Here is a 25,064-nt window from a genome sequence, read left to right on the forward strand (position 1 = left end):
CCGACTTCCATGGAAATTGGTTAGATATGCTATATACGTTTCTTGGTTCTTTGGTTTCAATTCTGTACTCCGTTTCGATCTTGCTTGTTTCTGTCGAGCTGCGCCCAACAGCTGTTCGATGAAATTATCTAGAGAAACTTTACCTTGTGCTCTTGCATGTGGAGACAAAGCTAATTCGGTTTAAAAGATGAGTGATTTGCTAGTGGAATTGCTTCTGACCAACTGATTTAACTCAGTGTAGGTTGTCATTGTCGTTTACTCGAATTAGTCCATCAAGAAGGGTTGTCAGTGTCTTTGAATCAAAGATGAGTGATCAGCTAATGGAATTTTCTTTCTTTAATATAGTTATGGCAGTAATTTTGTAGTTAACAGTATTTCCTTCAATGTATCCAACTCCTACCATAAAGGATAGAAGTGCTTGGTCTCTTAAGCACTTCTACCATATTTTGGCCTCCGGAATGTATGGTAAGAGTGCTTAAGAACTCTTAAGAACTCCTATAGGGGTACACAGCCGCCGCAGCTTCCCAGCACTTCTCCTTACATCTCACATTGCCTCCGGAATGTATCCCCTGCAGTAATCTCTTAAGCAGTTGTACCATATTTTTTTACCAACCTGATAACCCTTTACCTTTCTCTCCCTTTTCAATTATTTTCTTAGGTTTTCTTAAAAAGGTTAGGAAACTATAGTTGTAAGGAAGATTGAGATAAGAAAAACTCAGATTCTTTCCCAACTATATTTAGGGTTTCAGTTTTATAAATTATAAACTAATTTTTTAGTTATTTTTAAGTAACATAGATTTTGAATTTATCTATAATTTTTGGATATATTTTGTATGAATCTCTTATGATTCTAAAACCTCTAGTACAACTTTAATTTGATATTGTTGCATAGAGTTATTATTGTCCTAATATTAGGTACTTAGAATTTTATTTTTTGAAAAATAATTCTATTCGAGTTGAATTGACCCCTAGGGATATGATTAGGCTTTATCTTTTTTATATGTTTTAAAAATATTCTCTTAGTGTTATATGAGATTTAGAATTGACTAAATACCATCTGTATTATAAGTTTAGATAGTTCTAAAATAGTTTTAGCATACCATAATAGGTGTTAGTAGTGAATTAGGAGAGTCTTTTAGCCTCCAAATAATTTTATTTTAAGCTAAAAATTAGTCTACATTTAGTTTTATATGTCTCCTAGTTTTCTATAAAATTTCATGATAATTCAAGATTGTTTAGTCAACTAAAATAATAAAATAAAATTTCTTCATAGATTTATGCAATAGTTTGAGTGATATTAACTAGTTTATTCATCGTAGAGTGAATTAATGAAAAATTAATTATGAAATTTAAATAAATTTTTAGTTTGAGTATTGTATATTTTATTAGGGGTTTTATCAAAATTATTTTATAAGTTTTTTATTGAATTATAATAAATCAACAATTCAAGATATAGGGATCCTAATTAATGGATCTTATGACCCTATGCTCCTAATTTTATAGGGGTACCATTCTCTAACATACTCGATTATTAAGGATCGCTTTTTACTAACATCTTCATTTTTTAGGTACATTAGGTAAGTATATGTTTACTCTACTGTAAAATAATAATCGTATAAATTATCATATTCATAATGTATTATGGAAAATGGGTTTCAAATGATATAATTAGGTGTGGGAGTATACTTGTTTTCTATGATGCGTAGTGTGGGAAGTACACAAATATATTACTATATGCAATGCATGTAGATACTGTGACGTACGATTTTAGAGTATTCGTATATATTATAACGTACGATGTGAGAGTACACATATATATTATGATATACAGTGTGCACGTATATATTACAATGACATTTAGTGTGGGAGTACACGTATATATTTATGATATGAGACATAAAAGTCAATGAATTTATTATGTTTCCTATATATACATATAAATATTTTGAATTATTTCGGCATAATTTTTTTTTATTTTTTTATTTATATATATATATTATATTATAGGGTTATGTTTGTTAAAGAAGTCATAGGATGAAATGTTTACCATTAAATATCTTATACCGATGATTTTAAAATATCATAATATGACATGATATATGCTTATATAAATAAAATCATAAAGTTTATACTTACTAAGTGATTACTCACTTTAAACCATATTTTGCAGGTAAAGATTCTAGTGTAGATATGGATGATGACCTATGGACATTTGTATGTGTATAACTTTTGGACATATTGTATGAGTATGTTTTTCTTTATAATTTTATAATTTTATAATTTTATTTAGTAAATTAGCATATTTTACTTTTAAGATTATCTATACTCTTGTTGATAGTAGTAAAAGAATTTAAAAATAATATCATACTTTAGTTATGTGACTAAGAGTAATGTGTTTATAAAAACCTAATTATAACATTTTATCAAATGGCCAATTAGCTAAGTTGATCATAGTGTTATGCTAATAATGTGAAGGTTGTAGGTTTGAAACATGCACGGGCTCAAAAATAAAATTATAATATTTTTTTAAAATAAAATTTGAATTAATTATATTTAATAATATTTTATTAATAAGTAGCTCATTTTTTATAGATCATATTTTCCTTTGGAAGCAACTTTTTAATAATAAAAAATAATGTTTATAGAAATAACTCGAAAATTTTATTTATTTGGATGTATATATCAATTTTAAATTTATTATTATTTTTTTAAAAAAATATAATTAATTATTTAATAGTATTTTGTTTAAAGATTACTCTTCTTTTTTAATAAATCATATTTGATTTTTGGAAGAAATTCTTCCTTTTTGTTTTAATAATAAAAGAGCTTTTAATATATTAATTTTTTGAATTAAATATAATTAATTATAATATATTTTAAAAAATAATTAATTTAATATTATATTTTTAATATAGTTAAAAATAAATTTTGAATTAATTATATTTTATTGGTAGGCAACTCTTTTTAAATATATCATATTTTCCTTCGGAAGCAACTTTTTAATAATTAAAAATTAATGTTTGTAGAAATAACTCTTTCTATTAACTATATTTGACAAAAAAAATTATTCAGATGTATATATTAATTTTAAATTATTTATATTTTTAAAAACTTTATAATTAATTATATTTAGTAATCTTTTGTTTAATGGTTACTCTTCTTTTTTTTTTTTTTAGTAAATCATATTTGACTTTGGAAGCAAATTTTCCTTTTTGTTTTTAATAACAAAATCTTAATTTTCATAGAAATAACTCTTTCTGGTTAATTATTTTTGGCAAAATTTTCTTCGCAAGCAACTCTTCTTTTTTATCAATCATACTTTTCTCTGGAAGCAACTAAAAAATTAATAATTATTTAAAATTATTTTTAAATTAATTTTATTTGTTTGAAAAAAAATTCTTTTAAATCAATCGTATTTATTTGGAAGCATGCATTATTTTTTATTAATTATATATATTTTAAATTTACCTTTCTATTTAATTGTATTTGATAATCTCTTGTTTAAAGGTAACTCTTCTTTTATAGTAAATCATATTTTCCTTTGAAAGCAATTCTTCTTTTATTTCTTTTTAATAATAAAATTAAGTTTTTCTACAAACAAGTCTTTTAGTTAATTATATCTGATAAATTTGCTTTTTAATAAATCATTTTTTTGAAGCAACCAAAAATTTAATGGTCTTTGGAATGAATTTTTTTCATTTAATTATAGTTAATATTTTTAGTTTGAAACCAAATCTTCTTTTTAATAAATCATATTTACTTGGAAGTAATTCCTTTTTTATTTTTACAATAGAAAAGAAAAAATATTCTGAAATAGGCTCTTTTGAATTAATTATACTATTTAAATTATCTTTGAAAGCAAATTTTTTCTTTAATTAATCGTATGATACACTAAGACGAGTTAAAACATTTTTAGGTTGCAAGTTTGACGCTTAAAATCATTCACAACAATAAAATATTTTTTGACCGAAGTAATTGTTTTTAATTTATCACATTGACTTTTATGTTCTGTTCAGACTATTAGTCTGAGAATGCTTCGATTCAAACCCTTACCAGCAATATCATATTGATGTGGTCCTTCTTATTGACAGAGTGCATTCTACCAATCAAACAATGGCCAACCATTTGATGTCGTTCGGCTTCAACATATATCTTAGCATATCCGTCTGTACTAATCAAATTCTACACAGCTGACAAATAGATTGGTGGGTTCATTTGCAACCAATGATCACGAAGAAGACACGATTGATCTTCGAATCAAGACACGCTTCACTGTTGATATCTGTTGCTGTATCAGAACGAATCCCCACCTACGCTGCAGCATTAGATCCCAAAGCTTATTATTATCTTGGATGCTAAGTTAAAGTGCCCAAAGCAAGTCACCAAGTCAAGAAGACTCCATGTCTGTGGAGGTTCCATGTGAACTTTTGACACTTCAATTGGAAAGAAGACGAGTCAGACGTGAGCGTATACATGGAAGACGACAAAGTATAAGAGAAACTGCTCGTTGCCTTCCAGTGTGGGTAAGGAACAAATGAACAAGCTTGGAATGATCTTTTGGGCTTTAAATTGGTGGGAACGGAGGAAGTCGTGAATATACATTGTCAAACAATATGAAAGAAACAGAAGCTCATGCCTTGTTTCCTAATTGCTGTCATTTCAATGGTAAAATTATTTCGATCTAAAGTTTGAGATTTGAAAATAATCTCTTAAATAAAAATGATTTGTTGATATAGGAATAATGACATGATCGACACTTGATGTCAAGTGATTGACACTTTACCATTATGCGACCAGCAACATTATCATCTTCGTATTGAACATACTATCACCATAGTTAAATCTAAGAAAAATACATTATCATCTTTATAACTAGTGTCTATTGCATAAATAACTGGCATATTTTGAAAGATCTTATTGGGAATATCCCTAATACAATCTTATAGGTTTTAAGTTTTCGAAGCATATGAGAATGAATTATTTATCAACTGAATTTGAAAAACGCTTCACTTGACTCTGAATTAACATCTAACTTGAAAAATAATAACTTAACAATTGCTTATATAAATCTTTCTGGACTTCACATTGGCAGGGCATTGAACTTACTCCTTTAGTAACTTCAAGAAAACTTTAATGGTTACTTATATAACTCATGCTTTGTCTCCTAATTGGGTTAAATTGTAAGTTTCAAAAATAATCTCTCCATGAATAATGATATGATTAATTGTTTATCCTTCTAGACGAGACTCATGCATTAGATTTGCTACTTTACTAATTTCAAAAAAGCTTAATGGTTAAAAAAGACTTTTTTAGTTTAAGTACTTTTTAAGAGATTTTCTTAGAAATTGAATAGGTCGCATATGGATGTGAGATGGATTCAAAAACAATTTATGTATACATTTTACAAAAATATAAAATCAAAGTATGATATATATATATATATATATATATATATATATATATATATATATATATATATATATATATATATATATATATATATATATATATATATAAAGGTATCCTTTGAATAATCTAAATAAAAAAGTTAATATCTAACACGGGCTTATATGACATATTCAAAATAATTTAATACTCTAAATAAAAAGTTGAATAATCTAAATAAAAAAGTTAATATCCTTTGATTAATAGAAATACTTTAATACTCTATCATTATCATATATTTCATATATCACATTAGATTGATACCATATTCATATGAAATAGATAAAATAATAGATACAATATTTTTCACATCCAGAATTACATCCTTGATCATTAGATAAGAATCCAACTATAAAGAAAGAAACAAAGAATATTAAGATATATTCAAAATAATTACGTATTTATAAAATATAATTATGTACTAGCAGTGTATCAAAGATGCAGTGATCGATTTTTTCGATAAGCCACAATTATTACGAGCAAATGAGGAACACATTTGTACTTGCTTTGTTATTCTGCCAAACGATGAGTAAAACACAAATATATTGATTCTGATTATAGTTAAATACGTATCAAATTTTACAAGGATGTCCACACATACGCTCAAACCAAATGTGATACCAAGAAATGACGTTTGCTATAGATATAGGATTCTTGCCCCTCCGACATAAATGTGTCGTTATCCAACGGTGGGCGGCGAGGAGGTCATGACTTCATTCAACGATTAGTCCTTGGAATCATATGGATTGAAGTGACATCAACTTTTATTTATTGACCGTGTCGCAGGAAAACCGCATCGTACCAATTAAAACAGGGGCACAGATACTTGGGACACACTGGGCCCCACGTCTCCTGTTTCTCTCTGAGAACAGGCCACCGAATCCCATGTCTCAAATAAATGACCCCACTTACCAACCCCACTGACCAAGTATTTCTAGCCTCAAATCCTTCGGGCCCTACCCATGCCGACCTACACGTGGCTTCATATACCACGCTCCAAGACGGCTGCACACCCTCCACCGGAACACTCCTCCGTCACCAATCGCGGAGCACTTAACTCGCTTCCCCGTCTTCTCCGCATAGCACTCTCTCCACTTCGAAAGCAGCGACGAATGGAGTTGCCATGTGGAACCGTCGAGTCTTTCTCTTTCTTTTCTGTTACAAATACAACCAAAATCTGTACACACACTCGCAGCTACATATTTACATTATCACCCGCCATGGTTCTCCGAACCACCACGTGTCCTTTTCTCGGACTACTCCACCGCCTTCGCCCGTTTGATGCCGGGAGTGGGCGGCTGTCGCAACAGCTCGATCAACGCCTCCGCCTGTTCAATTAATAGAAATATTTTTTTCTGATTTATTATAATACAAAAAAGAAAACGATGACTGGAGTTAGAGTTACCGCAGGTCAGGGTACCAACCTTGTCCTTGATCTTCCTGGAAGAGGACTGGGAGAGCGCGACGAGCGGCGGGATGGCTCCCTCGCGGACGACCAACTTGCGGTAGGCGGCGCTCTCCTCGCAGATCTCGAGGAGTGAGAGCATCCCCACTTCTTTCTGCCGCTGACTGCCCACCTCCACCGTCTCCACGAGCACCGGGACGCCGCCCTCCGCCACCGCTGACGCCCGGCCTTCTGGCTCCGAGAGCACCCGGTGGAGCACGTACGCCGCCTTGTCCACCATGCCGGACTCCGGATCGGCCATGAGGTCCAGCAGCGGGCGCACCACCCCGGCCTCCACGGCCCGGGCCCTGTTCTCCTTGCCGGCCAGGAGGGCGAAGAGGGCGGTGGCGGCGTCCTTCTTGCCGCGGGAGCTGCCGGTCTCGAGGAGGGCGACGAGGGGTGGGATGGCGCCGGAGCGGCCGATGGCGGCCCCGAGGTCGTCGAGCTGGGCTAGGCGGAGGATGGCGCAGGCGGCGTTCTCGCGGGCGGCGGGGGTACCGCAGCGGAGGATGCGGACGAGGTGGCGGACTGCGCCGGCGGCGGCGATAGGGGCTTTGTTTTCGTCACAGAGGGAGAGGTTGAGTATGGCGGTGACGCCGTGCTCCTGGAGCTGCGGGTCCGGGTGGGAGAGGAGGGAGACGAGCGGAGAGACGGCCCCGGCTCGGGCGATGCGAAGGCGGTTCTCGGGGCTGTGCTTTGCGAGGTGGCGGAGCTCCATGACGGCGTGACGCTTAGACTCGACGGAGGGGGAATCGAGGTCGGAGATGAGTCCGCGGACAACCTCGTCGGAGTAGTCGGCGGCGGAGGAAACCAGAAGACATCGGAGGGTGGAAGCGCCGCCTGCAGAGGCGGAGGGTGATCCCGTGAGGGGGAACTCGCCGCAGCGGTCGCTGTTGTAGTCGCTGTAGCTCCGTCCCATGTAGCCGGGGCACTCCGGCGGGCTCTCAATCACCATCATCTCCATTGTGTTCGATCTCCAAGCCAACTCGAGACAAAAGATGGAGGGGTTTCGGGTAACCAAATCAACGCGGTGGGCGGGATATGCTCTATTGGCCTCTTTGGGAGTGGAAGAGAGGCGAAGCAATTAATACCAATGGGGACGCGGTGGAGAGTGTTGAGCTCACACGTGGCACAAGGCGTCCACACGTGGGAAGTTGGTTGCGCTTAATCGAGTTCTAAGGTAGACGGTCGGTGCGTTGATGCTTTGGTTTCCCCGATTCAAGAAGTGCAAGTAAGGGGCATCCATGACTCGCGACCCGCTGACGTACCCGCCCAACGATTGTAAAGACTAGAAAGGTACTCGAGAGCTTTTCCGGGACCCACCAGACACAAAGAGAGAGAGACACACACACAATTCATTGTTATGATCAAGAAAGGTTGATGGCTAAGAGAGATGCAAATAGTTAAGTTGTATGGAAGCTGATATGAGAATTAGCGAATTTTTTTTGGGATGAAAAAGAGAATAGAGATAATAATAGAAAAAATATATTAGACTTAGGGTCGCGCTAAACTCTTAGGATGAAATTCTAGAAACTACTAAACTCTTGGGATGAAATTCTAGTAATTCTATAGGTCTCGTAAGTACACGATAAAACTATTTTATCAAAAATAATAATAACATCGGACACTCACACATGAGAAAGAACTCAATCCATTAATTGATCTCTAATTCATTAATTTATAATCACATCAAATCAAATTTATGATATATGAGATCCTATGATAAAATCATCATCTCGATAATATTCTTAATAGATTATCATCTTTGTAAAAATAAATCTTTGTAAAAATATTATATATATATATATATATATATATGACAACTTGTTACATATGTAAAATATCATTAAACCAACCAAATATATTTAAATAAAAGATATACTTAACTAATTTAAGCTGAAACCCTAGAAAAATTATGTTCACGAGTTTATCCAATGATATCCTTGTAATGCTCAAGTCAATAAATAAATCAGTTAAACAATTCCGAGGAAAAGATAATGTGTTTGGAATGTACTTATTATTAGATTTTTGTATAATGATATCTTATAATTGTTATTTTCACTTTAAACACTATTCATGGGGAAAGTAGTTTGATATTGAGCGTCAACGTCGCTCCACCTTATCAAGTTCAAAATAGAGTAATGTTTAAACATGTGACATTAATTGAATGGTGAAGAAGATTAGCTGATTGGGACAAAGCCACATGACCACCTAACACTAAGATAACGATCGATTAGCATCGAGGTGTTGATCGTTTGACGTTAAGATATCGATCATGTCATTCTACCCCTAATAACAAGTAAAGAAAAAAATTTATGACTCGAGAAAAAAAAATCATAATTTTAATTTTAAATATTTGCTTCAATATATTTAAATTAAATGAAAGTATATTTATGACGAAAACCATGTGTTTCTATCGGTGTTGATTAAACACATACATGGTTTGTAACATTGATTGATGATGATGGATCATCTACTATATATTATTGTGATCTAGAAGGAAGTGGGAATCACATTCTGTGTATTGAGGGTGATACAATCTACAAATACTTAATTGATTTCACTTAAGCTTCATGGGACTCTTACAATAATTACTCATAAATGATTAGTCTCTTGCTAATCTTCATACAATCCAGATACTGAATAGAAAGATAACAGTTATTGATGAACAAATGCATGAGCATAATATCGTTGTCTTTTTTTTATATTATAAAGTTGGATCATGCTTGAAAATCTACATAATTATTTACAAAATCTTCAAGATTAATAACAATTGTTAAAATTATAAAATTAATATATCATATCTCATTTACCAACTTAAACTTTTGGATGAAACAGACTGATTTTCTTGTATCATAAGGAACTCAGTCTGCATCATAAAATATATTTTAATTGAATTATTTTCTATTTTATGGAAGACCAAATAGCATAATTTTAATAATAAAAAATCATCTAGAAAGAAATATATAAAATAATTTATTAATGTGAAGTTCTTTTATGTTTTGTCTACGATTTAGTTTCAGATTTTTGGAATTAGAAGAATCAAACGGAATCTCAACAATTTCGATTCTATTTTAAATATATATTTTAATTTAAAATTAATTTAAAGTAGTGAAAATTTCATAATTTTATTATAAAATTTTGATCTAAGTTTCATCTTTTAATGTGGTTGTACAGAATAACATAAAAATATATACGTAAAATAAAATCTTCAATCATGATTTTTTTTTTATAATTTGATCGATTTGAATCAGAATCAAAACTAAATTGATTCAATTATAATCCTACGTGATTATAATTGAACCATTTTGATTTTGGTTCGAACTAAATCATGATTATAGTTTCATAAAAATTTAGACAACTAATCGTACTTATTTCTATGCTAATTATATATTACTCCTATAATTAGGTACATTTAGTATCTCGATTCTTATATTTTCAAAACTTATATCGGGTATTCTATATTTTTAAAGATAAAATATTTAAATTTTTTTTGTTACGACATCGAAGCTATGTACGAAAATAAAAATACCATAGAGTTTATCATTGAACACGTGATGATTCTACAGTACTTTGGTTTATCACTTAGCACATGTGATATTTTATACGAGGAGAAATAGAGTTAAATATTTTACTTTTACATGAATAAAGATTTTAATATAATTTTTAAAAATATAAGAAAGATAATTAATTATAAGACGTAATACAAAATTAACCCTTTTATATCACCGATGCCCAAATCGAAGTCCGCAGAGTTCGTCCGCATAAATCTACAATCGCCTCAGGTGTTGTATCTCCGTTCCCGTCTCTCCCATTGACCTGTCTGAGATCCAATGCGACCCGTCACTCCGCCCCGCTGAGAACCCATGATCGCGCTTCCAGCGGCGCCGCCGCTGTCCACGAGGCTAGGATTTCGTGGTGCGCTGGTTACGGTCGGGAGGTTGGGCGGGCGACGGAGCGGTGGAGTGGAGTCGGCGAGATTAGGGTCCCTGCTGCCTCGGATGGAAGCGGCCTCTCCCTGGGAGGAGCCGAATGCCGGGTTCATACGGCGGGAGAGCGAGCTTGCTGCTGACTCAGCGAAGCAGCGCTGTGGATCCTCTGCTGCAGGTGCCACTCTTTGCTTTGCTTAGGTCTACCCATGGAATCTAGATTTCGAGACGGTGTGTGTTTCCAGTTGATGGATGCTGGAAACGCCGCTCTGGATAGTTGATCACAAGCGACAATCTTTTTTGTTTGAATCTATGTTTACAGGCTGGCGGGGACAACACGGGGGTGTGTCCCTGAGACATCTGCCGGTGGTCATTGTTGTCCTCTTGCATGTTATCTGATCTGGTTTGCTACCAAAATTTTAGGCTACTTCAAACGGTGGATAGAATGTTTAGGTGGGTTGGTTTGTGGAATTACGTTGTTTACTTTGCTAAAGGAATAAAGAGTCAAATGCAAAGAGATTATGTGCTTAGGATTTATAAGCTAATGAGTATGACTGACAAACTGGAATTCTGGGATAGTAAAAGTCAAATTCAGTGGTTGGCTGGGACATAGGCAGTTGGAAAGATTGCTGGAAATAGAGTTGTATGGCAGTTGATTTCTCACCGGAGTTGAAGTTTGAAATTTTGATATACTTTTCTTTTATTGATACTTGAATTGTAAAGGTCTGATTTCTCATCAAATTAAATTGACTCAAAAGTTATTGTATAGTCAGATTGGCAGCCAAAACTTCATGTATCGGATGACTTGATGAATCATTATCTTAGAAAGGAAGAATTATCTCTGGAAGTTTATATATAGTCTTTCTTGAGAGTGTTGTTACTGCTAGAACAGGAAATTGAAACTAGGTTGGATTTGGATAAGAAAATTAATGAGAGAAAATAGAAGAGAAAGTTGAGGAAAATGAATTTTGAAGTGCGATATGCTGGTCTATGGTATTTCTCGCTCCTCATGTGGGTTGAAGCTGAGAAACCAGCTCCATAATATACCGAAATGACTGCCGTGCACAGATTCATGTGGAATTTTTGATAAGTCTCTTTCAGCCACGAGGAGTAGCAAAAGAAAAAAGAATTGAAAATAGGTGAAGATATAGATGGAAGGAGAACATGTCTGTTTCAATAGCCCTCAAAAGAGGCACCTGATCTCTATATAAAGAGGTCTATGATTTGATACTTTTGGATTCCTAGCGACCCATTTGGCCCTAGCTTTTGATCACTGGTAAACTAGCCACATAGGCCTCATTAAGAGCCCAAATGGCTGGCTGATAGTTAATAGAACAGTCAGCTCGTTAATCAAAATAATTGTCAAAACATTACACAATTTAGCATCCAAGTCAAAGCAAATAAATGAGCTTGAAACAAAAATAAAATGGTATGGTTCATGTAGAGGAATAAACTTGCATCTGCACCCACACCTGCGACCATGACATGGCCTAGCAGTCCAGCTCGGTTTACATGCACATGTAAGAAAATGCACCTTGATTCACAACTCCTCCTCCCCTCTCTTCCCTAACCTTTAAAAGGCTTAAGGAGAAGAATCTCTTTTAAGAGAAAGGGGATTCACCTCCTATGCTGTTTGCCATAAAAATGAATGCAATAAATAAAAAAAATGAGAGGATTTGGGAAAGAGGGGAAGAGAAAAGGGAAAAGTTTTGAGTTTTGCCCTCCCTCATAATCTAACATTTATGTTTCAATATTTTTTAATCTGTCAGCAGGTTCAAGCTGAGTTAGGGTACCATTGGTGTATACCACTACCTTGTTCTGAGGTCTGCTGTTACCAGATAAGTGAAGTTTAGTTCTTACTATATTTTTGTTTGTCGAAATAGGAGCATCAAGCCAATTTTTGTCAACTGTTGGGAAGTCAACAAACATCGTATGGCATGAATGTCCGATTGGAAAACTTGAAAGGCAAAAGTTACTAAGCCAAAAGGGATGTGTCATATGGATCACAGGACTCAGTGGTTCAGGTTTGTCTTTGATGCTTTGCGTCACACTTCTGCTCCATAAATTGCTTTTTAGATGGCATTTTACTAACTTGACTCTGCAATTTTGTTCAGGTTTATTTGCAATTTTGTTAGACACTTGTTCTGTAGTTTATTCAAGCAATTCCACAAACTAGTTTCCAGTAATTTACTATTCTGTTTTACAATCACTAAATTTGTCAGATAAATTTCAACAGAGTAAATGCCAACCATCAGTTATATCGTTCAGCACTAGGAGAAGTTTCTTATTAGTAGGATTATAGTTCACCATTCCACTTGTTGATATTTCAATTTTTGTGGTGTTTGTTCTTTATGGATGTTGGAATAATTCAAAATGACAGGGACAATCATAAGCTATTTTGCTAAGCCTGCAAACAGTACATCACTAAGAAGGACAAGTTGGTTCAGTCTAAAGGTGCCATGAAGGGTAAATGAAGACCTAAAAGAGGACTTGGAAATAATTGATAAATAAAACAGAAGATGTTCTTCAGGTACATAAATCTTGTGGCAAAGTGTGGCAACTTAAAGTTTCTTGTAGTGTCTAAACATGTTACATCTAATAGCAGAACATATGGAAAGAGAAGCTTGTCCATTCTAATTGTTAATACTGAAATCTGCTCAAGTATCAAACAATACACTGAAATAGATGGCACGAGAAGCAAAGTGGGAGAATTTGAAAGATAGGACAATGGTAGGGGAAGGTACTGCTAAAGAATGAAAAAAGAAGGTATAGATGGAGATAACTTGGTTTTTAGTCAACTCTAGAAATAACAGAATTTAAAACCACTCCATTCTAAGCCTGTACTCTTTGGTTGTCGGTAATCTATGACTCAGAATAAAGGGGAAAATAGGCTTTTTCCCTATTTTGTGTCATATGCTACCTGTGAAGTATGCTTCTTGGGCAGAGATGATTTTGGGAAAGTGCCATGCAGTTGTGAGTTGCTTATCATTATATAAACAATTCCCATGTACACGCTAAGTATTGGAGTCCTGAACGGCGGAATCAATGACACAAGCAAGCGAGAAACGCAGACATTTGATTCTAGGAACTCACATCACATATCTTGCATTTTAGTGTGCAAGTAGCAATATCCTTAAGGAGTTGCTCTGTTGGTCAAGGTTTAGTTGGCCTAACATATTAGCACAGGCTTTTCATGCAACATTCAGCCAAGTTCACCTTTGATATCTCAACACAAATAAAAATTTCGATAAGGTAAGGTAAGCTGATGAGTGATATCTGCAAGCACTTCCAACAATGAGGATAAGATGGGATGCTAATTGTTGATGGTCTGCCAAATTTTAATTTCAATCTTTACAATTTTTATGTCCAAGGTGTCTAATTTGTTGATTTCAATCTTTAGCATATTTGCGGTTGATTCATTCATTTGGATCAGAGTAAGATGCAACTGTATCCAGGTTTTTAAATTGTCTTACTTCTGGGTCAGATGAACTGTTCTTTGTATCTTTCCCCAGTTTCTATGTCAGCGTATCTTTTGCATTTGGGTAAAGACAATCCCCTTAGAATTTTTATTGTGTATGAATTGTGAAATTATATTTTAGGTAAAAGCACTCTTGCATGTGCTCTGAGTCGAGAGTTGCACTACAAAGGGTATCTCACTTACGTCCTTGATGGTGACAATATTAGACATGGCCTGAATCGTGATCTTAGTTTCAACGGAGAAGATCGTGCTGAAAACATACGCAGAATTGGTGAGTGCTTTTGAATGTTTGCTTCTGGATTAATAATCATCTAGGTTTCTGAACTAGTTGCTCCTGGCTTTTTCACAGTGGTTTTTGTGATTTCAGTGTTCTCATATTCTATGTTGCTTGAGTGCCTGTTATGCTCCCCGTTGAACTGAAAAATATTATTTTTTTATGAACTTATGAACTATCATTTTTGCAGGAGAAGTAGCAAAACTATTCGCAGATGCTGGTGTTATTTGTATAGCTAGTTTAATCTCTCCATTCAGGAAGGAAAGAGATGCTTGCCGTGCAATGCTGCCTGATTCTTCATTTATTGAAGTACTTGCTCCTCTATGGCATCTTTCACCTTATGTATAAGATGACTGTGTAGGTTAATTTTCTAACAAAACCAAGATATATTCAGGTTTTTCTTAATATTCCTTTGGAGGTCTGTGAAGCAAGAGATCCAAAAGGTTTATACAAGCTTGCACAAGCAGGAAAGATAAAAGGTACACTTCAATTGGTTGGGGTTTAGGTTATAAAGAGTCATGTTGCTTAGTGCCTGACTCATGAAATCAACACACTTTGAAGAGCACTGGGAGAGATGAAGAATGTGTTCACTATATGCGTTCACATGGAGAACTTTTTGTGTGGTTTGCAGGTTTTACTGGGATAGATGATCCATATGAACCACCCTTGGATTGTGAGGTAAGTGCTCGTTATTACATATGAATCAGGGATGTGTTCTGATGTATCTTGACTAACTTGTGCAAGTGGTGGATTTGGTCTTAATTTTTGCATTATTGGATTGTTGTTAATGGTAGAGTTGCTGCTTGTCTGCCATAATTCCTATATGCAACTAGCAAAAAAATTGCAGTAGTTTCTGGGTTATTTTCCATATACAATTAGGAGAACTTATACATGTGTTATAATTGCCTGCCTGCCTGCCTGCCTGGAATGCTTAATACGTCTCCACGGTATATCATTGTACCATCCAAAGCTCTAAGCTACCAGACTTCAGAGGTTGATCTTGCGACTTGGATTATCATATATGAACTCTGTTTTGCGTTTTACATTTTCTTCAATTTCCTCAGTGTTTTGAATTGGATTATGACAACTGATTGGTCAAGCACTATACAGTGGATTATCTTGGCGCAACTTTTTTCTTTTATGGCATATAAGCCAATTCTTCACATGTCTGTATCATATTTAATCTTGACACCATCAACCATCAATATTCACATGCTAAGAATACATAGTGACCCAAACTTGAGAACAATTGGGTGATTTTTTGAGTGAAGCAAATTTCAGGAGATTGATTATTCTGCACTTCGGTTGGCCTTTTACATGCATCTTCATGTAACTATATTTCATTCTAGAGAGCCTCTCAAGTAGATGAATCTGATGGCTCACATGTTAACATGAAACTGTCCTATTTTATTGTTTGTGAGTTGATGACAGGATCGCGAGCCATGCGTTCCTTATCTTTTTTTGCCATTCTTTTGCTTTATGTGCAGAAATTTTAATCGAACTGAAATCCAACTCCCAGTCTGCGCATCCAAAACATCCCTGTTTGACCTGTTGATTTTATCAGCATGTAGTGTGATTGTATCTTTGGTGAAATTGTAGGTCTCATGCATTGTAGCATATTGGCCACTTACATATTTGTTGTTTCAATCTGTCTTTCTCAGATAGTAATACAACAGAAAGGTGGCCAGTGCCCTACTCCAAAATGTATGGCTGAACAAGTCATATCGTTCCTAGACAAGAAAGGATTTCTGCAGGCTTAGTGCCATCTGCTGTGTCCACAACTCGTGGACCAAGCGAAGCTGCTCCTGGCACCAAAGATCTAATAAGCAGGAAAGGCCATTCTGGTGAAGCTGTGATTTGTGATAAGAGATTGAAATACGTGGTTGCCTGCTGAAGCTCTGTCATCTTTATTCCTTCTAATGCTAACTTGCATTCGGTGAGCATTAGAGAATAATTTGTTTATTTTAGCCACTTCTCATTCAATTGGTTAATCACAAACTAGTCTGGAAACAAAATGACATTCATATGTATACAGTAAGTGTGGGAGATTTGTATCATTGGAATTGGTTTTTATTTCCGTATGGATGAATCCACTTCTCATTTCCTTTTTTCAAGAGCTAATATTACTGTCGACCTTTCTATTGACAGTGGTAGGTTTTATATCATTCAGATGGATTTACTGTGACCTTTAGACTGTCTGCTACTAATATAGTTCTTTGGTAATATCTTAATTTTTTTCTGGTTAGTGAACCAGGCATAATGGTTCTCAAGACCTTGCAATAATAGGGAATTGGAATTGTATCACAAACATAATATCCTAAATGCACTTGTTGCTCAATCTTTGTTACCCAAATATTGATGCACAATATCTTACTCCAAAGACTGGTGATATAACCTTAAGAGATCATCTGATTTGGATATCTATACACAGATCGGCAGAATCATGTGCCAATGCTGCTGTCATGAGCACCATGTTATCATCTTATGGTTAAATCCACCCATGCACTATGTGCTCATATCGACTCTCTGTTAAAAATCATCCATTTTTCCAGTGAAATATCCAAAGAGGAAAAAAAAAAGAAACTTGAACTACAAAATGAACCACTATTCTGTGCTTGATTGACAATAACACATTTGATGTCAGAAATTTAGGTCTCACCATGGACCTAAGTCTTCCTTCGAATTGGCATACCTAATGAGCAGCACTTTGGAGACTTTCTTACCAGCATCTGCGCTTTGTCGAAGAGTCTTCCTTCGATTTAAGAACCACAAGTTTGAGCTCCCCCACTTTCGGTATGACAATTTCAAGCCTGTGGTACAAAATAACGTCAACTATGGGTTATTTCTCACACTAGAAGTTGTTCTGTATCAAAGTAGCAATAGAAGTTGTAAGAAGGCTAACCTGCATATATTTTGCAACAGAAGGAAGCCATTTCTCTCCCCTAGCCTTCTTCAGTTCTGAAACCCTTTCTTCCTCTCTCTTGGCTGCTGCCTTTGCTGCAGCTTCTTTAGCTTCAGATCTGGCCAACGCTCTCTCGCATGCTTCTGCTGCAGTGGCCATGATATCGTTGCCATTGAGAACAACAGACCTGATTTGGCTTTTGAACTGCAACAAATGTCTTCGCAGTATGCAATCAACAAACATGACAATGATACCATATCATCAGCAGATTGGGAAGCAGAATAAGACGGTAGAACACTTGACCTTCTTTGATTTCTCGTTGATTTCTTCTCCTGGTAGAATTCTGGGTTTCGTGCGTGGTAGTGGATGTTCATCTGGTAAGATGCTTCATTCTTGAGTCTATTGTTTGAGCCGGGAGTGATTTCCTCTGACTGGAAATTGCCGACAGATGTAACTTAATCAAGAGATTACATACCAACAGGATCCAATATTATGCCAGCAGGCGAGTTGCTGAATAATCGAATTCCAGCTTCTTCGGATTGTGGAAATTCATCAATGGAAGGGATGGGATTTCTGACCATCATGAGGCTTCTATCCAACAGGTCATCCAAAATCTTTTGTGCCTGCTAATGATCATACGAGTGTCACAGCAAGATGAAGGATATACAAGAACATCAAACCACAAAATTAAGGCCCCAATCGTTATCATTTCTATTTCTTGTTTTTTTGGATCCAAAAGCATAAAAAAAGGCAAAATTAACAAACAAAACCAAGACACAACCCATACCATCACAATGATTTTATCTTTCGTTTACCCAATAGCTTTTGCACTAGATGGGAGCGGAGCAATCAAGTCACCTCATAGATTTAGTATACGATATCCAACTACATTTCTGATTCTCATCGAAATACTAAATGTGAAGTCAAAATTATGTTAACCCATGTACTTAAGATACCAAATCAAGAAATGATCCGTGTCCAATAATAAATAGGTAACATGATAGCCAAGTAAACAATCCTTCAAGGATGAGATGACATTTCTACCACTTTGAGAATCCGTCAAATAGATAGTTAATAATAATGCTAAATGTCTAAGAGAGTAACATAATATGCTCATGACCCATTCATCATAACATAACAACAAAATCGGTGGTAGAAACAACAGTAATGAGAGGAAGGAAAAAAGCAACAAGTGTGGCCCAACAATCTTCCTATGAAGCTGATTAACGAGCTTGCTCGAGATCGGTAGTTCAGTGAAGGGCAGGAGTAGGCATCAACTACTACCGGAGTTGTAGTAAGAGTTAGCTGGAACAACTGGTTCTGAATTCAGTGAGGCTGACTACCGACTGATCTAGTGAACTGGTCGATGTTTTTGAACGTGACAAAAGTCTAGTGAACGTTAAGCAGACTTAGTAGGAGATTGGGCGGAATCGAGCAGGCCTATAAGAAGAACCTAGGAAGGCGCTCCTTTTCTCTTCGGCATATCAACAAACAACTAGGCTTCGACTGCAGATGCTCGGGACGAGACTAACGGAAAGCTTCCTCAAGTGAAGATATATGCACCTTAATCTGATAGAGCTTTAGCTTAGGTGCCTGCCACCGCCCCTGTTGGTGAAGTTGGGCGGTGGCATCGTCGTCATCGTCCTCGGACGAATCGACCGCGGTCGGGTCGGGCTTTGGGCGGCCATTGGAGGCCGAGAGGCCGAAACCGACGGTGGCTACGGAGTTGATGGCCGCCTTCCAGGCTGCGTCCCCGTCCTCTTCCCCGCTGCTGTTGCTGCTGCTGCTGCCGTCGCCGTTGATGTTCGAGTCGCCGCCGCCCATGTCGAACGGATCTTCTCCGTGTCAAGCAGCTGCTCCCACATCAATCACTTTGAGCGTCTATTTTCGTCCGAGTCATATTATATTATTATTATTCATGACACGTCATTAATTCCAAAGTTCCCTTCCGCTTTAGCCTTGCACAGTATCTCGATCGATAAGATAGATACATTGCTGTTATAATTAGATCATCCGCAAATAGCAGATGGGACACAAGAAATCCCTTAATAATGTATTGCCTCATGCAATACATTCCCCGCCCCGTATCCGATCGAAGCTTTCCACATGAGGCAATCCTTAATAATGTATTGCATATACTTCATATGGTATACGATAGATTGCCCCAATAGAATGAATACGTGTCACATTGTCCAAATCAAGGCCATCGATCACGTGATCTGTTGAACCGGCCGTTATATTTGCCGGTATATATATATATATATATATATCTGCAAAATTTAGCAGTCGCAGCTAATCATCATAATTAATTAACAAGTCAGCTGTTACATTTTCCTGGTCCGAAATAAAAACTAGGAGACACATGAGATACCATCTCACAGGTTTACGGGACGGCTATTCGGTCCCACCGCAGTCTAGTTTGTAAGCCATGTCAGCTGCTATATTTAAGGGAGAAGGAAATCAAATGGAAGTGGACAACGAGAGGAGTACAACGACAAGAGAGGGCAAACATAATAATTCATGCCATCGACACACGAGGAGGACAGGGAGGACGCCAGCGGAAGCAGCGGAGACGGGGACCGCCCGATTCAGCACCTCCATGCTGACGTGGAGGACAGCTCTCTCCCCCTCCAGCTCAACACGAGGGCCCCGTCCATCCTCGACACACGATAGCCTTCGACGGGGGCCCGCAGGACGAGCCACTCGGCCTGCGACTCGGTGGACTCGCTGAAGGGGGCGCGCGACCACCCCGCCCCGGCGAACACCTCCCGCCACGGGCCCGGCCGCCCCGCCCATCCCCCCACCGTGCCCACCACTAACGGACGGACCACCGCCCGCTCGATCCGCCGGACGGCCTCCTCCCCGGCCCCTGTCGCCGCCGCAGTCGCCTCCACCGACTCCAGAACTGCCGCGAAGTGCTCCACCCCGGCCGCCACGGTCCGCCGCAGCGATGGTGCGGGGTGGGGGCCGACGGCGGACCCAGCGGAGCCGCCCTCCGCGTCGACGAACAAAACCACCCGCGGGGAAGCCCGGCGGATGAAACGGAGGAGGGAGGCGGTGGACTCCGGCGCGGCGTCGCGGCCGAGGATGCGGAAGACGGAGGGCGTGAGGACGACGGCCGTCGGCTCCCCGGCGCCGGCGAGGCGGATCCCGCTGAGGGCGAGAGTCCCGAGGCCGCCAATGCGCACGAAGTTAACGGCGAAGCTGATGCTGAGGCTGCGGGCGAAGTCGCGGAGGTTCTCCGCGGCTAGGGCTGTCTCCCCGGACTCCTCCGCGACGACAGCAGTGATCCGCACGGCCGGCGGAGAGGAGCGAGAGGCGCGGCACCGCGCCGCGAGCTCCTGCGCGAAGGACGACCAATGGCCGCCGAGGCCGAGGTCGAAGTCAATGAGGTGGATGGATCGGGTTCCGCCGTCGAGCGCCTCGATCAGGGTCTGGGTGACGGTGAAGGTGCCGAAGTGGGGGACAGGGGAGAGGTCCGCGAAGGCCTTGTGGGCGGCGATATGGCGTACGAGCTCGGCGGCGGATAGCGGGGGCTCGGCGGTGGAGGGGCGGAGCAAGGCCAAGAGCGCCTCCTTGAAGAGAGAGAGGGCTCTATGGAAGGAGGAGACCGCGGCCGAGGGGATGTGGTGATTGAGCCGCGACAATATCACGTGTGCCGTGGCAAAGTCCCTGGATTCCACACAATGGGCGGCGCGGATGAGCGAGTCAAGCTGGGAGCGGTCGAAGGAGGGGGCGGGCGAGGGGATGGGATCGGCGGCTGTGGCAGCGAAAGGATCGAAGTGGACATCGAAGGGGGAGTCAAGGAAGGGGTGGTTGGTGTCGTCGGGAAAGGGGGAAAGGTCGTACCTTTCGGAAAGGAACCATGAGGCACTGTCCCAGTCGTCGGAGGTGGGGAGGTGGTGGTGATGTTGGTAGTGGGCGTCGCTGCCGCCGCCGCCAGCCCAGGAAAGGAGGGGGAGGTCGCCGGCTCCGGCCGGAGCGGGGGCGGTTGCGGGGCTGGAGCTGAGGTGGGCGTCGAGGACGGAGGTGGGCTCGTAGAAGAGACTGGGAGCAAAGGCGTTGTTGTTAGTGTCGGGGTGGGTAGAGGAGTCAAGGAGGGGTTTGGAAACCAGAGCGAAGTGGCGATGGGCTGCGGACTGCTGCTGTTGCTGTGGGGGGTCGGTGAGTGGCTTCGAGTGCTTCATTCGTAGGAAAAAGGAGGGCTTTTCCTCTCGTCCTTCGTCTCTCTCTCTCTCTCTGTCTCTCTGTATCACAGACAACTGCTCCTCGGAGTTCGGGAAAGAGGGAGGTGAGGAGCTTGAGGCCGTTACCAAGGCGGGGTTATAACAAGGCAGTGGGGGGAAGAAAGGGAGGTGGCGGAATGGCATGGGGAAAGGAAGACATGGATGGATGGATGGATGGATGGAAGGGCGTGCATGGGGGATGAAGGAGAGACCATGGGCCAAAAAGGAAGGGCGAAGGGTCGCTGTCAGTGTGGGCGAGGGAGGCTTCTTCAGGGTTAAGCCATTGCTTTCATGCTACTTTGTTGGAGGTGGTCAGTGACTGCTGACAGCGAGCAGCGGCTCGGGGGATCCTCCACAGGGGGACCAACTCACCCTCCATCCTCCGGTGGTTGTGCCGTCCCTTCATCTTTTATCATGTCTCCTCATTTTTAGCCCTCCAATATTTTTCTTTCATGTGGATCGAGGTCGATACCCTCAGCTTACTCGATGCACGTCAGATCGCTGTGGCTGCAATCCCATGCACATCCAACTGCACAAGTATTCAGAAATCTTAACGCAGCCAACACTCGTCTCTGATCGACTCTTCAGGTGCAGGTGCAGCTTTCCCTGTGTTTGCAGGGGAAAACTTTGGTCCTATCTCATGCATAGGAAATTAAAACTTTCTGGGAATCAGGTGGCATTTGATGAAGCAATCCATGGCTTTCCAATTTGCTTTGGGCACTAACACCAGTTGCCCACTGTTTGAGATACTTCTCCACAGGGATAGCTCTTTCTGGAGCCACACTATTTTAGCTTACATCATATAAAAAGCTAAAAAGAAAAGAAGGGAGAAAGTACAACTGACAAGAAATATGTTGTATGATACCAATATTTTTTTATTAGATGACCATTAATTAATTTGAGTTAAGAAATTCTATAATATGAATCACATACATAAAACACCTTTAATATTCTTGCCATTTTGAGTATCTAAAGAGTACTAATATCAATCGAAGTTTCAGGCAGGGAATACAAGGATTACAACTTAGCTAAAATCTCACTGAAAGAGCATTACTACTGCTGCCAAAGTATTTATGGTACACAAGCCGTTCGGTGTAAGACAGAGAGGTAAAAGAATGATGATATGACTGCACCTCATTTACCGTACGCATGCACATCTCCTTCCCGAGTGCTTCCAAAGCTACAGCCACCAAAAGGTGACGTCGGACCCAGTGCAGTCCATCCTGCACAGCAGCGGACCGCCATGGTGATGCCAGCGAATGAGCTCCGAGGAGTAGTAGATGAGGTGAATCAAAGGAGACTCCAAAACCCAATCCGAATCCTCTTATCTAATCGAAGGACCTCAATCATATTTCACAAGGCTGCGCTCTCCCTGTTGCCTTTTCCTTGAGTGGGTTATGATGGTCACCTTTCTGCAGCACTTTGGAGAGATCAGAATCTTACCGGCCTCTCTTTTGTGCAGCAGAAGCCTCCCCACGCCGTGTGTGAACCGTGTAATGAACCCCAAAGGGTCAAAGAGAGAGGCCAACGGGAGGTGTACTTTGACTGTGATCACGATCGCGAGGTAAAGCGGACACGACGAGAATTCTGCGCAGCATAAACACATGATGTTCCCGGAGACTGTCGTCTCCGGCTAGTGGAGATCGATATCAGAAAATTGTGACTTTTGTTTTTGTTAAGCAGAAGTTTTCGATGATTCCTTCAGCTTTACGTTCCTGTTCGATCTGAGATCACTATCTTCATTCACTCATCATATTCGACCTTTCTGCTGTGGTCAATTGGTCGAACACCTGCATGTTTTATGTTCTTTCTGTGCACCATATATCGGCATGGGGACTTCATTTTCACATAGTATTTTTATCTTAACAAGTGTGCCTTCATCTCTCTCTCCTCCTGAAAACAACAAGAGAGAATGATGCAGGTTTGCGATCTATAAGAAGATGAGTTATCCATACCACTGGAGCATCAACAGAAGAGTTAAAAGCGTGTGAAATTGGAACTCAAACGCGCCCTGTGCGATCACAGGCGATCTGCATGAGACGGCATGCAGAGGTTTACGTCCACCACCGGCATGGCGGTGGGGCCACGGCGGAACATATTCCCGCAGCCTTTCGTCCGCGGGGTGGGGTCAGCGTGGTCTCCACGCTGACAACAGTCCACACACTGACACCTCCACCATCGACGTCCACCCACCATGCATGCGTGCATACATGCATGAGCCCATGCGCATGCGAGCGGTGACCACGTACGCCATGGCCGGCAATGCAAGCTGGGACCCTCCGGCGGGCCACCGCGAGCCTCGGTCCACAGCGTGCCACGCCAGCGGACCGGGCTCCAGTCATCGTCCGCTGCCGGTCGATGCTCCACGCGGCCCTTGCTTTTCGCTGCAGGTACTTGCAAAAGGAGTCGACAGGCGGTGGGAGGATGAGGCCCCGTTCGATTCAAAGCGAGCTCGAGAGGAAATCGAGTACGCCAGCTAAAGCTGACAAAAGTCGAGATCGGCTCTCCGATTTCATGTGGCGCTCATAAGAATCATAGAAATAGAACTGGAGAGAAAAGGTCTCTCTATATATTGCAGTTGCAGACGAGGAACACGTACCGCGAGTGATTCACGAGGAGAAAAGAAAGAAGAAACAATATTTTACGCATTTAATTCAGCTTTCTCAAAGCTTTTGACTTCCTCACTTGTTGTTCATCGGTGTTAAACGCCTGCGGCCTAATGGTGGGGCTGCGACCGAAGGCCATTACTGATTCCTTGCGGTGCTCATCGAAGTAGAAAGCCGACTTCTTCTTTTATCTTTTACGATAAGAGAATCACTTTTAGTTCCAAAAGGGGGTGCAATAAGGAATTAAATACTCTCTAAACCTACCTACCTTCAACTTGTTTCAGGTCTGCAGTCTGTCTCGAGTGTATTCTGCTCTTAAGCCAAGGAAAAGCTTCTGGTCAACGAGTGTCGGAAAATAAAATATGTAAGCAGCATTCAATTCAAACAAACTATATGATAGAAGTAAGCACAAAAAAGGAGAAACGAGGACGTATGGTCTCGGTCATCAATCAACGAGGAAGAAGCTTGGCTGCTGGTTTGCAAGAACGCAATGACTCTCACGTATCATCCAGTCATCGATCATGTCAATCTACTAGGAACACGTAATTTGATGCATATTGTGGAACATGACGACGGATAGGGACATTAACGTAGTCGAGAAGCATGTGCGGATATATATTCCAAATAAAGTGCATAACGACAAATTAATAAGATGGGCCCACTTGTCTCCTTATTTTTGCTATTAGTCTCCGTATTAATATGCTTTCGAGATTAATAGTTAGTGATAATGGTAAAAATGACGATGTGACACGCCATGACG

The 25,064-nt window shown here is 39.6% G+C and overlaps 4 protein-coding genes across 4 annotated transcripts; 1 reads left to right on the top strand and 3 right to left on the bottom strand.

Annotated features, from left to right (window-relative positions):
- Positions 1-6,198: 6,198 nt before the first annotated feature.
- LOC103980177 (U-box domain-containing protein 4-like) lies at positions 6,199-7,955 on the bottom strand. Its single transcript, XM_009396479.3, has 2 exons — positions 6,870-7,955; positions 6,199-6,773 (listed from the first exon to the last, which is right to left on the bottom strand). The coding sequence occupies exons 1-2, from the start codon at positions 7,851-7,853 to the stop codon at positions 6,702-6,704; spliced, it is 1,056 nt and encodes a 351-aa protein (XP_009394754.2). The 5' UTR covers positions 7,854-7,955; the 3' UTR covers positions 6,199-6,701.
- A 2,720-nt stretch (positions 7,956-10,675) lies between these two features.
- On the top strand, positions 10,676-16,684 carry LOC103980176 (adenylyl-sulfate kinase 3). Its single transcript, XM_009396478.3, has 7 exons — positions 10,676-10,996; positions 12,702-12,842; positions 14,418-14,567; positions 14,761-14,879; positions 14,965-15,049; positions 15,202-15,248; positions 16,232-16,684. The coding sequence occupies exons 1-7, from the start codon at positions 10,756-10,758 to the stop codon at positions 16,328-16,330; spliced, it is 882 nt and encodes a 293-aa protein (XP_009394753.2). The 5' UTR covers positions 10,676-10,755; the 3' UTR covers positions 16,331-16,684.
- A 409-nt stretch (positions 16,685-17,093) lies between these two features.
- LOC135608901 (uncharacterized) lies at positions 17,094-19,367 on the bottom strand. Its single transcript, XM_065101958.1, has 5 exons — positions 19,036-19,367; positions 17,948-18,095; positions 17,776-17,846; positions 17,473-17,676; positions 17,094-17,380 (listed from the first exon to the last, which is right to left on the bottom strand). Exons 1-5 carry the CDS (start codon positions 19,294-19,296, stop codon positions 17,375-17,377), a joined length of 690 nt encoding a protein of 229 aa, XP_064958030.1. The 5' UTR covers positions 19,297-19,367; the 3' UTR covers positions 17,094-17,374.
- A 391-nt stretch (positions 19,368-19,758) lies between these two features.
- Positions 19,759-21,877, bottom strand: LOC135609481 (scarecrow-like protein 15). The gene is made up of 2 exons (XM_065102800.1): positions 21,322-21,877; positions 19,759-21,144 (listed from the first exon to the last, which is right to left on the bottom strand). The coding sequence occupies exons 1-2, from the start codon at positions 21,840-21,842 to the stop codon at positions 20,061-20,063; spliced, it is 1,605 nt and encodes a 534-aa protein (XP_064958872.1). The 5' UTR covers positions 21,843-21,877; the 3' UTR covers positions 19,759-20,060.
- Positions 21,878-25,064: the final 3,187 nt, after the last annotated feature.

This window comes from Musa acuminata, chromosome BXJ2-4 (genome assembly GCF_036884655.1).
Source record: "Musa acuminata AAA Group cultivar baxijiao chromosome BXJ2-4, Cavendish_Baxijiao_AAA, whole genome shotgun sequence".
NCBI classification, from domain to species: domain Eukaryota; kingdom Viridiplantae; phylum Streptophyta; class Magnoliopsida; order Zingiberales; family Musaceae; genus Musa; species Musa acuminata.